Source organism: Aedes aegypti, chromosome 1, assembly GCF_002204515.2.
Source record: "Aedes aegypti strain LVP_AGWG chromosome 1, AaegL5.0 Primary Assembly, whole genome shotgun sequence".
NCBI lineage: Eukaryota > Metazoa > Arthropoda > Insecta > Diptera > Culicidae > Aedes > Aedes aegypti.
Genome location: NC_035107.1, coordinates 18,815,503 through 18,829,049, shown reverse-complemented (window position 1 = coordinate 18,829,049; position 13,547 = coordinate 18,815,503). Strand labels below are relative to the sequence as shown.

The 13,547-nt window shown below is 46.1% G+C and overlaps 1 protein-coding gene across 6 annotated transcripts in view; it reads right to left on the bottom strand.

Annotated features, from left to right (window-relative positions):
- LOC110674772 (amyloid beta A4 precursor protein-binding family A member 2-like) overlaps positions 1–13,547 on the bottom strand; it is a 59,875-nt gene that overhangs the window by 20,471 nt on the left and 25,857 nt on the right. For 3 of the 6 annotated variants that reach the window (XR_002499179.1, XM_021839060.1, XM_021839061.1), the window contains exons 3-7: positions 6,603–7,494; positions 5,671–6,130; positions 5,466–5,613; positions 5,123–5,377; positions 4,977–5,013 (exon numbers count right to left, since the gene is read on the bottom strand). Coding sequence is in view for 4 of the 6 variants with exons in the window: in XM_021839060.1 (XP_021694752.1) it covers positions 4,977–5,013; positions 5,123–5,377; positions 5,466–5,613; positions 5,671–6,130; positions 6,603–7,494 (1,792 nt within the window). In the remaining 2 variants the exon portion in view is untranslated. The remainder of the gene's footprint in view (positions 1–4,976; positions 5,014–5,122; positions 5,378–5,465; positions 5,614–5,670; positions 6,131–6,602; positions 7,495–13,547) is intronic. The other 3 variants (XR_002499180.1, XM_021839063.1, XM_021839062.1) reach the window with 2 other exon arrangements.

The following is a 13,547-nucleotide window of genomic DNA, read 5'->3' as shown; positions in this document are numbered from 1 at the left end:
AATGTCGTATTGAAATCAGTCATAGTAACCATGTCAAAAAAATACAATTGCGATTGCTACTCACATCAGATCCATAGTGATCTCACTGACAAATCGTCGAATCGCACAGAAGCATTCGGAATTGCACGAAGAAGCGCAAGAATTATTGAAAAAGTTTTGAAAATTATGCTTTTTAACAGATATAGTACACTCTACAAAATCAAACAGGTGTTGATTATTTCATGCTGAATCGCGGCGGCCATGACTTTTGTGTGTTTTATAAAAAAGATGACTAACTAATGTGTTTTAATTGCAAATCACCCGTCATTGAAAATAGTCTTAAAAATATATATAAACATAATATATTCACCAAATTTCACTCAAACTGCTCATTAAGGGGTGTAGAGCCACGTTGTGACAGGTAGGTTCATTTTCAAGTGCATCTTTGCGAGTTATTTGGCCTGTAGTACGGTATGATTTTAAATTAATATCTCCTACAATAAGGAAACCAGAAGAAACACAACTGTGGTATATTCACCAAAGTTGTAGAATATAATAGTACCAAAAACTTTGTAGAACATAGTAGGCTGCTTAAATTTGGAAATAAATTACTTATGAGAGGAAAAATGATTTTCTTCATTTTTTTATGTAAAAAGTCGATTATCTCAGAAAGTATAAGATATAGAGAAAAAGTTTGTTCTACAAAGTTTTTTGTATTGAAATATGCTACAACTTTGCTGAATATACCAACTTGCTATCTATTAACATAAAAAAGTTGTCGTATAGGACACTATTGCGATTAGTGCAGAAAAAAAATCCCTTTCGTACGAATTGTAGTACAACTAGTTTCGAGACACTTCTGGGAAGCAACCTATACTCTAAAACCACAAAATGACGTCGAAAAGTTCATGTCCGCGTAAACTTGCTATCTGGACCACTGTGCACTGGTACCGCTTGCTGAACAGGGAGATTCGGACGCTGAATAGCTCTTTCAGCGTCTTCACCATCTCATCGAACGAGTACTCACTAGGATGCTTTGGGGGCACGAAATTGACGTACTTGTCGTGCACGATCACGCTGAGGCTTCTCAATAGCAACCGCATTTTTGCCGCATCGTCCAACTTCGCTCCGTCCTTGAGGAAAAGGTCTTCGTACTTCGGTTGAAAACGAACCCGTTGACGAATTCCCGGATGTTGAATGCCAGATGATGAACTCCGGGCTGCCCGTGGAACGATTGTGAACGTTTTCTTGATAGCCGAAACGTACCATCATCTTCATCAGCCGGGCGTGTTTCTCCGCCTTCGCTTGTTTTTGCCGCATAATTTTCCGGTAGAGTTCTTGAAAATCGATTTCTTAGGATCCAGGCATCTTGATAAAAAGCGTTGAATTCTTGAAAATTTCTCGTCGCAAAAATGTTGTACTTCTAATTGTTCTTTATTCTAAGGTACAAACTGAATATTTTTCACAGTTGATGATAACTTATAAATAATCTGGTTACTAAGATGAAAACTAGTTAGAGTAACAACTGGTGGTATTCATGGACTGCTTTGTTAGTGACTAACAATCACCAAACGGGCTTTGTATCGCTCCACAGGCCCATCCAGGTTTGTCTTCACTTTGTAGATCCACTTGCATTGTTAGGGTTTCCTCCAGCTTAGCAGTTCGACCAGATTCCAGGTTTCGTTCAACACCAGGGCCTGGAACTCCGCCACCATCGCTCCCTTCCATCTGTCGCTGTCATGCCCGGTGATTGCCCCACGAAATGTCTCTGGCTCGATTCCCGTTTCAACATAGCTTAGCTGCTCGAGTTGGGAAACACTTTCAGGGAAAGCATTACAGCTCATGATATAATCACAATACTTGCCTGGATAACGTGCTCCCTCGCATTGCGCCAACTACGGAAGGTTGTTGCTCCTCATCGATAATCGAATCTGCATCGCTCTAGATTGATTCGTCTAACTGATTCTCGCCACTTGCAACGCCATTGGATACATCGCCAGCCTCGATTGATACCCTCTGGATAATCAGCTCACTTACTTCCTCGTTGACGTCTTGCTGCGTTTCGCTTGGTATTCATCAAAGAATACCACATCTTAGCTGACCAGCACTTTCTTGCTCATTTTGTTATACTCCCTGTACACTAAAGAGCCTTCGCTGTAGTCAACGAAAATACACGCTTCCGACTTCTTGTCCCATTTCTTCCGCTTCTTTTTCGGTGCATGCACCATCACATTGGTGGATCAGCTCCAATACTTGGTCCTCTCGATGCCCCTTCGCTATGAACGGTTGACGACAATGCTTGCCTTGAATGCACGGTATGCATCTCTCTGGGGGTTTCGCATCATATTCCAGCCCGGGTACCATTTCCTTCAATCGCTTCATTCCACCGGCGTACTGATGCCCCATGCGCCGATGCCACTTTTCGTACTTGACGTCCTGGACCAAATTCACAATGGGCTTCTTCACTGCAGATAGCATGTAGAGGTCAGAGTCTATGAATGGAGAGTTGCGCGAAGAGGCTTCTTTGCACGGTTGTTCTTCTTCGTCTTCGAAAATAGCCCCTATCTATTTTGCTGGTCTGCTCGATAGGTAGACGGTTTGACAGTTCGATAGGTAGATTTGGTTTCAATCTTCGCGCAACTCTCCATTCATAGACTCTGGTAGAGGCTAATCACTTAACAGCCAGTTGAGACTACCTTATTGCCGGGGTTAACAACTTTGCACTCCTCTTCCGTAAACACCTGAGAGGAGACAGCTAACTGTCAGTTAGCTTGTTTTCTTGCCTTTTTTGATTTCTGTCTTACGTTCTTGGGTTGTGCACAACGGTTAGATAAACATAATCTAAATCAAAATCATTTTCACATCTCCTTCACTATTAAAAAGGGCTATATAAAAAAAATCCAACAGCAGTTTAGCAACACCCAACTACATTTAAGTTTTCAATAGTTTAGAATGTGAGATCATCGAAAACCACCTAAAAATTTTAATTACAACTGTTTGACAGTTGATGACAGGTTCTCCATGCTTTTTGGAGCTCGCAATACATTGCATATCTTGCTTACGCAAAGTAGACTAATCGCCAAATCAATAACGTAAATCACGTCGCTCATCGCGAGGTTTCATGTCGCTTCACCGCAATCTGCCTCTCCGATCTTTTCGCCACAACGGCCAACTCCACATTGCTGGCCACGTTAGTCCTCGTCGACACATCCAACGAATGTTCCAGCATATTTCTGTTCCGGCGCATGTAAGTGGTTGCACTAGAATAAAAAAAGAAACAATCGCTGTGTACAGATCTGTACCAATACCATCCTTACAAGTTGACTCGTTTTTGAGCTAGTTGATGGCATCTTTAACTTCCCTCAATGGTTTGGAACAGGTTGGTTACCTTCATCCGCCTTGCTAACGTAGTCATTTCCTCAGCTGTCGAGACCCTCTGCGCCTGTGTTCTCCGTGCCATTCAGGTGTTCATCGTAGTGCTGCTTCCACCTTTCGATCACCTCACATCCGTCTATCAATCATCCTTATCCCTACACATTTCGGCTCGCGGCACAAAGCCATTTCGAGATGCGTTAAGCTTCTCGTAGAACTTTCGCGTTTCTTGTGAACGATGCAGCTGCTCCATTTCTTCATAATCCGCTTCTTCCAGGCGACACTTTTTGTCCCTGAATAGGCGGATTTGCTGCTATCGTTTCCTTTTATATCGCTCCACGTTTATCGCGTTCCTTGCTGCACATCATTGCATTCTTCTCCTTCAAAACCTGCCTGCATTCTTCGTCGAATCAATCGTTACACGTCCTCCTTTCCGACGATGGCTTAGTCAAACTCGCCCTCTTCCGGTAACGCTACCTGCTGTGCGTATGCGGTGGCGACGTTCGGTTGGGTCAGTCGCGCTAGGTTATACCGAGGCGGACCTTGGTACCGAATATTGTAAGCCACGAAGGGCTTAGTACTTTGCTAGATGTGGCCTAAAAACGGACTAAGCCTCTTACTCTCCACAATTTGGAAATGACGAATCTGTTGTTAGAGCCTTATTGATTTAGAAACTCGTTGTTGATACTAGGAGGGCATGGGAAGCTACGCCTAGATCATAACGAACCTGCAGTTCTACAGCGATACATCTACTATGGAACCATTTCTACAGGCTGGAGAGATGCGATCATTTTACTCAGTTCGGAAGATCTAAAGCAGGGGTATCCAGCAGTAAGAGCGGTACCAGGAGACTAGCTCCAGGATCCCAGGTTCGGAAGGGGGACAAGGAGAAAGTAGCCGCTGTTAGCTCAGCGATCATGAAGAATTCACTGAAGATCATCACTTAGTGTGATTCTAAATTGTGCCCACCTTGTTGACCGGAAATTCCAGTGAGCTGGTGGATTTCGCTTCCGTCTTTTCAGCTTGTTTCTAGGTATGTCCGTTCAAGAAGTTTTTTTTTTCGATCTTCGAGAGACAAGAAGTCGAAAGGACAAAAAGCCCGAAACAATACTGAGTTTCGTTCCTCTTCAAACCTTTAGACTTTGTTCTTTAGACTTTCTGTCTTTCAAACTTTTGTCCTTACGTCGTTCTGTTTTTCGACCATTTGTCATAGATTCATGCAATATAATCTTGCATGGCAAGATAATAGTTCCCGGTATAACATTCTTTAAATTAAATGTTCTCTGGTTAGGTTGCTCAAGAGTAGAATATTTTAAGATGATTTAAACGTAACCTATATTATGAATATGCGCTTAGGACACAGAACATCAAATCTCAAAGAACTCAAGAGCTTAAATACTTTTTTGTGGGTGGGGACACTTACACAGCGGTATTTGTGGATGAACAACGCACACATTGTAATCCAAAATGGGTGAGGTTAAGCGTGCAAGAAAAGGGCGAATCGTATCAAAGATTTAGACAAGTGGATTTAAGCATTTTCAATTGCAAAAGGACAACAGTTATCATTAATCACGAGGGGATCACGACTTTCAAACACAATTTTGACTCGGTTCAAAACTACTTACCTTCTTTCGTTTTACACTTTCCCTTCTTGTCCGGATCCTGAAATCGGAAAATGAGTCTAGGTTACGAATCAAGAATTTTGAAACACCCATACTTAAAAGAACTCAAAATGAACACAGAAATGCAACACAAATACAAACACACTAACACTCTTCGAGATGGGACTCTTGTCGGCCGGCGAACCGGTCTGCTTCAGTTGCTTGATGTCCTCCGCGTCTGCCCCGAGCGGTATTGTTCCACCGTTGCCGTACACGTTGGTGATGCCCACGTTGCTCACGGGCGATTCGGCCGATATCTGCGTTCCCACTCCGGCCCGAATGGCCGTGTGGTTCTTGCTGATCAGCGGCACCGTTGGCGACCGGATCGATCGGATCTTGGCGGCCCGATCCGCTGCCGTCCAACTCTGTGGGGCCATACGACGGAGCAAGGACAAAGACACAAATGAGAGTTCCAAACGTAATTGATGAAGATGAGAATGGAGATATTAATACCTTTTCGTCACTGAATCCGAGATCGTCTAGCCGCTGCTGACCGAGAAGTCGATCCGTTTCCAGATCCGTGTCGGCTTCCTCCTCGTCTGCACTCAGCAGCTTCGCCGGTTGATCCGAGTCCAAGCTTTCCCGCGATTTGTCGAAGGACCTGTGAACCATAGATATCAATCTACAAACAAAGGTACAACCAACGAGTTCAACCAACCTCGGAACCCACACCGGAGAAACCTCCGTCCGTCCGACCTGTTCCGCATCCAGCATCGACGGTCCCTCCGTGGAAGGCAGAATTTTGGTCTTTTGCAGGGCCGCCTTGATGTCCTTGATCGCTTCCTGGACTTCGTCGCTGGAGTCCAGCTGTGCTGGTTGATCTGCGGCCGCCATCTGGATGGAAGATATGAAGGGATGGCCGGATTCCTGTTCTATCGCCAGCGCCGACGGGTCATCCGATGGCAGTTGTTGTTGTTGGTCCATGACGATCGAGATGCCCGATATGGGTGGCGGGGGTGGAGGAGGAGCCAGGTTGTTCTCCGTATCGGAGGCGTGCCCGCTGGAGAGCCCATCCTCCAGGATGGGCATACTGCTGTAGAGACGTCCGTAGTCGGTGATGGAGTTGTCGTTGCCTCCGCCACCGCTGCCCATGTGACCGTTGAGGTCCCCTGAGAGCCCTAGTAGAATGAATGGCGGAAAGATGTATGTTATCGTATGGGATTTGATAATTTCAAGATTGAAGATGTTGAGTCAAGTTAGTTTTACATCGTTTCCTGGAAATTTTTGAACGCGATACAGTTCAGTCCAAAGCTTCTCTCATTCATGCATACTATATCTGAGACATCTAAAATTCAGCTCTATATTTTCAGTGAAACATTGTTTCATTGGCTTCAGACGCAAACCAATGTAATTGAAAGGTGGAAGCAGTACTACGCGTTAATTATTGCAATTTGTAACCTTAGAACTTATTGAGAATTTGAGAAATATATTACTGATATTATCTTCCAGGAAACGACGCACAAGCAAGCTCATTGAGGAGTTATCCATCAACCACGTGTTTCTACCGCGACTTCAAGACCACGTGGTTTATGGAAGAGCCTCAACAACTAAACACAGGCAAGCAACACATACAAAAAGCCCATCACCAACCGTATTCATTGCCCATGTAGCGCAGCGACACCTCCGAGTCCAGATCGCCGCAGTTGGAGTCGTAGTCGGTCGTCTCCGGCGAAAGCGTAAAACTCCGGATCTTGCTGTCCACGTGCGTATGATGCTGGTGTTTGTGGTGCTGCTGAAGCTGCTGTTCAACCTCCGATTCCCCTCCGCTGCGACTCCCGGAATCTATGTACAGTTCAATATCCTGTGATTCCCCACCCCCACCATAACCCTGATGATGATTCGGCTGCTGTTGAGCGTAATGCGAATGATAGTAGCGTTGCTGATTGTGCGACTCCAGCTGGTCATGCTGCTGCTGTTGTGCATTGCCGCCAGAGTTAGCGTAATGGCACGGCCTGTTGCTGTACTTATGGTAATAGGGATAACTATTGCTCAACTGGCCCCCGATTGGGGTGCTCGATTGCTGTTCGTCTTCCTCCTCTCCGTCTTCATCGTCTTGGTCCTGCTCTCCGGACCCGGAGCGATTGGACTTGGTGGTGGCCAACCGTTGAGCGACATAAGCGTTACTTTGAGCATTGCGATTACTAGTAGCGCTTGGATCAGTGCTATAGCTAAAGAAGTAGTCCTGATCGTTCCCACCACCTCCACCACCTTCTCCCTCGTTCCCCATATTGGTTAGTAGGTTAGTCGGAGTTTGGTTATTCTGGTCACCCTCCTCCATCATCGACAACAGCTCGTCGTTGCTGGAGGTGAAATAGTCCACGTAGGTCAGATTGAACTTACTCTCGTTGGCGGCGGTTCGCCGTAACCGGGATCCATCCCCATCGTCATTGAGATCTATCAACTCCGACTGGCTGTCGGCGGCCGGCGAAGACTGGGGACGGTGGTGCTGCGATTCCGACGATGGACTCGGTGAAATCACTCTCTGGAATGAAACAATATCATTTTAGTACCTTAATGATGCTCTATTTTTACATAAAAAATATCAAACTATAGTAACTAAGTAAGTAATCATATTCTGGTTTTCCATATAAAATGCATAAGTTTGTGGATCTGTATCTCAGCTTCGGGTAGTACAAACTGACTGAAATTTTTATGTCGAACTACAAACCTAAAGTTTTATCTGTAGTAAATTCATTATATTTCAATCATTTTCCAAATAGTTTTAGTAGGTTGCTCAAAAACAAAAATAAGTAATCTAGTAAATTTTGTCGAACACACCATTAATACATACTTCATACATAACTTTAACCGTTTTTGAATTAAATTAAAACGTCTCTCGGTTACTTACTTTTGTCATTGAACAACCCTCTGAAACTCTTTAAAAATGACTGATATTTGATGAATCCACTACATACGAAACTTTAAGTTATTTGTAGTTCGTCATTCAAATTTCAGTTAATTCGTACTACTATAAGCTAAGAAATAGAGTCCCAAACTTGGGTATTTTGTATTGAAAAACGGCATTTGTTTACTAACTATTGTCATTGACTGTACAACTCCAAAATTAAATTTGTTCATTTGGACCATCCAAAGCTACTGCAGGGTTGATAGCGACCCGGTCCGAAGTTAAGGAGGGATGTTAATTACTCCAGCCCCCCCGTGCATTTGAAAAACTTTCAAGAATTTTGAGTCAATATCCCGGGTAGAGGAGAATAGCAAAAGAATAACAAAATTTCCTATTAAAATAGAATGTTTGAATAGCAAAATTTGTTCTTTGTTTGTTTGAAATAAGAGATAAAATAACAAAAATAATAACTAAGTTTGTATGGCATAAAAACTAAATAATAACATATTTTGCCATTGTAATAACAAAATAATAGCAAAAATATAGACAACCGTGAATAACAAAATATGTTATTACTTAGATATTGAGAACAAAATAATAACTTAATAAGCTATTGAAAAGTAGATCAAAATAATGGTGATTTTAGTTCTTCGACTTCAATATCTTAATTTAGCATGATTGAAAAATAAAATTTTTGCTTTCCTGCTAAAAACTTTTGCTTTTTGAATCTTCAATGAATATCAAACGAATAGTAAAATGAGCTATTATGGCAAAATATGATGTTGGTTTGTTCTCATGAATTATTTAAATAAAGTTTTCAAATATCAAAATAATAACATAATTTACTGTGATGACGATGTTTGTTATTCTTTAGATATTTAATGTTTTTTAGTATTTTTGCACAAAAAACAAATTTTACACTATCATGGTATATTTTGTTATTGATTAGTTATTACATGACTTTCAAGTATAACATACCAATGACAAATTTTGCTATGATTGTATGTTTTGCTATTGATGAGATATTTATGTCATATATTAATAACATAATAATGGTTAAACTAGATATGATTGCAAAAATTGTTCTTGTTCTACCATTATTTTGTTATTCACCTCATTTCATTTATTTAGTTAACATCTACACAGATAACACTGAATCAACAATTTCACGCCACAATACTCGGTTCCTGGCCGCATCTCTCCATCCTCGGTTCTGCCCCACGCTCGCCAAATCGATACGCACTTGATCCGCCCACCTAGCTCGCTGCGCTCCACGCCTTCTTGTACCAACCGGATCCGAAGCGAACATCATCTTTGCAGGGTTGCTGTCCGGCATTCTTGCAACATGCCCTGCCCATCGTATCCTTCCAGCTTTGGCCACCTTCTGGATACTGGGTTCGCCGTAGAGTTGGGCGAGCTCGTGGTTCATCCTTCGCCGCCACACACCGTTTTCCTGCACACCGCCAAAGATCGTCCTAAGCACCCGACGTTCGAAGACTCCAATTGCTTGCAGGTCCTCCTCGAGCATCGTCCACGTTTCATGCCCGTAGAGGACTACCGGCCTTATGAGCGTTTTGTACATGGTACATTTGGTGCGGGCGTGAATCTTTTTTGACCGCAGCTTCTTCTGGAGGCCATAGTAGGCCCGACTTCCACTGATGATGCGCCTCCGTATTTCACGGCTAACGTTATTGTCAGCCGTCAGCAAGGATCCAAGGTAGACGAACTCGTCGACCACCTCGAACGTATCCCCGTCTATCGTAACACTGCTACCTAGGCGAGCCCTGTCGCGCTCGGCCCCACCAGCTAGCAGGTACTTTGTCTTGGCCGCATTCACCACCAGTCCAACTTTTGTTGCCTCGCGTTTCAGGCGGGTGTACAGGTCTGCCACCTTTTCAAATGTTCGGCGGACGATGTCCATATCATCCGCGAAGCAAACAAATTGACTGGATTTCGTAAAAATCGTACCCCGGCTGTTAAGCCTGGCTCTCCGCATAACACCTTCTAGCGCAATATTGAACAACAGGCACGAAAGTCCATCACCTTGTCGTAGTCCCCGGTGGGATCCAAACGAACTGGAGTGTTCGCCTGAAACCTTCACACAATTTTGCACACCTTCCATCGTCGCTCTTATCAGTCTCGTGAGCTTCCCGAGAAAGCTGTTCTCGTCCATGATTTTCCATAGCTCTACGCGGTCGATACTGTCGTATGCCGCCTTGAAATCGATGAAAAGGTGATGCGTTGGGATCTTGCAGAGTAAAGTAAAACTCGACTGTTCTGGTTGAACGTCTAACTAATAATGAAAATTTATTACTAATCAACAACCTACGTTGCTAAGTGTTGCTACGGTATTGCCTAGGTGGCTATGCTATAGTACATAAGAGAGTGGGTACATAAGAAGGTATTCGTTGGTTACAAATTCAAATAATCATGGATTGCTTCGATTGCAACACTCCTCCTTAAGCAACGAATCCAATTAACTTCTTATTCTCTTCCAGCTTCTGATTTACAAGGGCCTTGGTGAATCCGTCGGCAGGTTGCTGCTTTGTGTTCACGTAGCCCAGTTCCACTACTCCTTGATCCAGCACATCTCGGACAAAATGGTGCTTAATGTCCATGTGCTTCGTTCGTGGATTGTATCCTTGGTTCCGTGCGATACAGATGGCTGATTGATTGTCGCACCGGATGGGAATCGCTCGCACGCCGAAAATCTGCGATTGGAAGTGGTGCCACCAAAGTGCTTCCTGAACCGTGCGAGAAAGCGCAACGTATTCCGCTTCGCACGAGGACAATGCAACTGTTGGTTGCCGTTTTACGTTCCACGACACAGCTCCTCCCATGAACGTGAAGACGTATCCGGTGGTGGACTTCCTGGAATCCGGCTCTCCTCCCCAATCGGCATCTGTGTAGCCAACCAAATCCGCGCAACGTTCCTTGGAGTACGTCAGTCGGCTCGATCGGGTGCCTCGCAGGTACCGCATAATGCCCTTGACAGCATTCCAGTGGGTACGTCCGGGATTCGCGTTGAATTGGCTAACTTGGTTGACCGCGAAACTGATATCCGGCCGCGTCGTTTGCGCCAGATACGTGAGACAGCCCACTGCCTCCTGGTAGGGTACCTCCTTCATTTCGCGCGTCTCTTCCGGTGTCGTCGGGGACATGGACTTGTCCAGCTTAACACTCGCCTCCGCTGGCGTGGAGACTGGGTGGCAGTTCGCCATGTTGAACCGCTGCAAAATGCTGTCGACGTAGTGCTCCTGATCTACCCACAGCTTGCCATTCTTCCTGTCCCGCGTGATCCTCAGTCCCAGGCAGAAATTCGCTTCGTCGAGGTCCTTCATCTTGAAGCAGTTGTGCAGAAACGATTTCAACTTCTGCTTCAGCTTGGCATCGTTGGTGAAGATCATGAAATCGTCCACGTAGATTGTGACGAAAATCATATTCTCACCGTCGATCCGGAAATACAGGCACGGGTCGACCTTCGATTGCTCCAGTCCGAATTTCTTCAAGGCCTGGTCCAGCTGGCTGTTCCAGACACGGCTCGACTGTTTGAGCCCGTAAAGTGCCTTTCGCAACCGACACACTTGCTTCGAGGTGCCAGGAAACCCTCTCGGTAGCTCCATGTAGATGACCTCGTCCGATAGTTCCCCTTGAAGGAACGCAGTGACGGCATCCATCTGCTCCACGTCAAGGTCGTGCTTCACTGCCAGCGCCAGAAGGTATCGAATGGTGGAATACCGTACCACCGGGGAATACACTTCGTCGAAGTCGATGCCTGGCCGTTGTGAGCACCCTTTCACCACCAAGCGCGCCTTGTACCGCTCGATGTCACCGGTTGGTCCTCGCTTCGTCTTGAAGACCCACTTATTTCGGATGGCCTTCCTGTCACTAGGAAGACTGGTCAGCTCCCAAGTTTCGTTCTCCTCCAGGGCTGCAATCTCCTCACGCATGGCCGCGATCCACTTTTCACGATCCGGTCCGTTGAGGGCTTCTTCGTAGCTTTGCGGGTTATCGAACGACGTCTTGGGGCACATCGGGGTGGACTGGGGGGAAACAACTTCGCCAGAAAACGAACTATACGTAACGTAATCAGAATACTTGCCTGGAGTTCGGCGCTCCCGGTCGCTGCGCCTAAGCCCTTGCTGCACAACAGCTGGCCTACCAAGTTGCGACGGGAGCGCAGGCTCATTCTCGGAATCCAGGAGGTCCATGAACTCAAGATCACTTGAGCCGCTATCGGATGCAGCCGACTCCTCAGAATCGTCTTCGTCGACATCGTCGTCGCCGACGATGTTGCAAATGTTGCAAATCCGGCTTCTTACCGGTCCAAGCTTCTTCAGGAGTGGTCTGGAGTGACCTCGTCGGGCTTCGGTTGACGAGGTACGCCGCCGTTGAAACCGCCTCGGCCCAAAATTCTTTTGGCAGGCGCGAATCGTTTAGCATGCTTCTGGCCTTCTCGATGAGTGTCCGGTTCATTCTCTCCGCTACCCCGTTCTGCTCAGGGGTGTACGGACAAGTCTTCTCGTGCCGCACTTCATCTTTCGCCATGCTGGTCCTGAAGGTCTTGTTGACGTATTCGGTCCCGTTGTCCGTTCTCAGAACCTTCAACTTCCTCCCTGTCTGGCGCTCGGTCATGGCCTTGAAATTTTCGTAGGCCCCAAACGCTTCGTTCTTTCGTTCCAGCAAATAGAGGAACACCTTTCGACTCGCATCGTCGATGAACGTCATCACATAACGACTGCCACCGATAGATGGAACTTCGATGGGTCCGACCAGGTCCGAGTGGACTAAATCCAATAGCCCTTCGGCTCGCGACTCACTGGAAGGAAAAGAATTACGTGCATGCTTACCCTCGATACAAGCGATGCACTCGGGGATGACGTCGTTTGCCAACTCGATGCCGTCTGCCATCGCCATCAGCTTCCGCAAGCTCTGACGATTGAGGTGACCAAGCCGTCGGTGCCAGATACCGGTGCTCGGTGTAAGCATTGCCTGCTCGTGCTTCCGGTTCAGCTTGTACAGGCCGCCTGACTGCGTACCGGATGCGATAACGATCCCATCGTGCTCACGAACCTCACACTTGTCCGCGTCGAAGACCACCTTCAGTCCCTTTTGGCAAATCTTGCTGATGGATAGGAGATTGGTGGCCAGTTCCGGAATCTGCAGCACTTCCTTCACTTCGATCGGGCCTTCCGAGAGATCCAACTTGACCAGACCCTTCGCGACTGACATCATGCTGCCGTTGTTCGCCGTTGCCACCGGGTGCGCCATGCGGTGTTGCTCGACGAAACCATCGCCACTCCGAGACATGTGGCACGTGGCGCCGGAATCGAAATACCACTCTTTATCGCTTACCTCGCCCATCGCAAAAACGCTGCACAAAGCTTTGCCAGCCGTTCTTGGTGAGTTTTGCTTCTGTGGACACTTGGCTGCAAAATGCCCCCGCTTCTTGCAGTTGTGGCACGTGTCATTCTTCTTCGTAGGACCATTGTTGCCACCACGCCGCCTCGATTTTGGGTTCGAGTACAACGCTCCGTCACCGCCGCTGGTCTTGGGTCCACTCGGCAGCTTCACGTCCTGCAAAATTTTTGCCTTCACCGCGTTAACGCAGTCCCCGACGCCTCAAGTCCCATAATCATGGGTTCGTAGTGCTCCGGAAGTCCCATCAGCAACAATGCAGCAAGCCATGT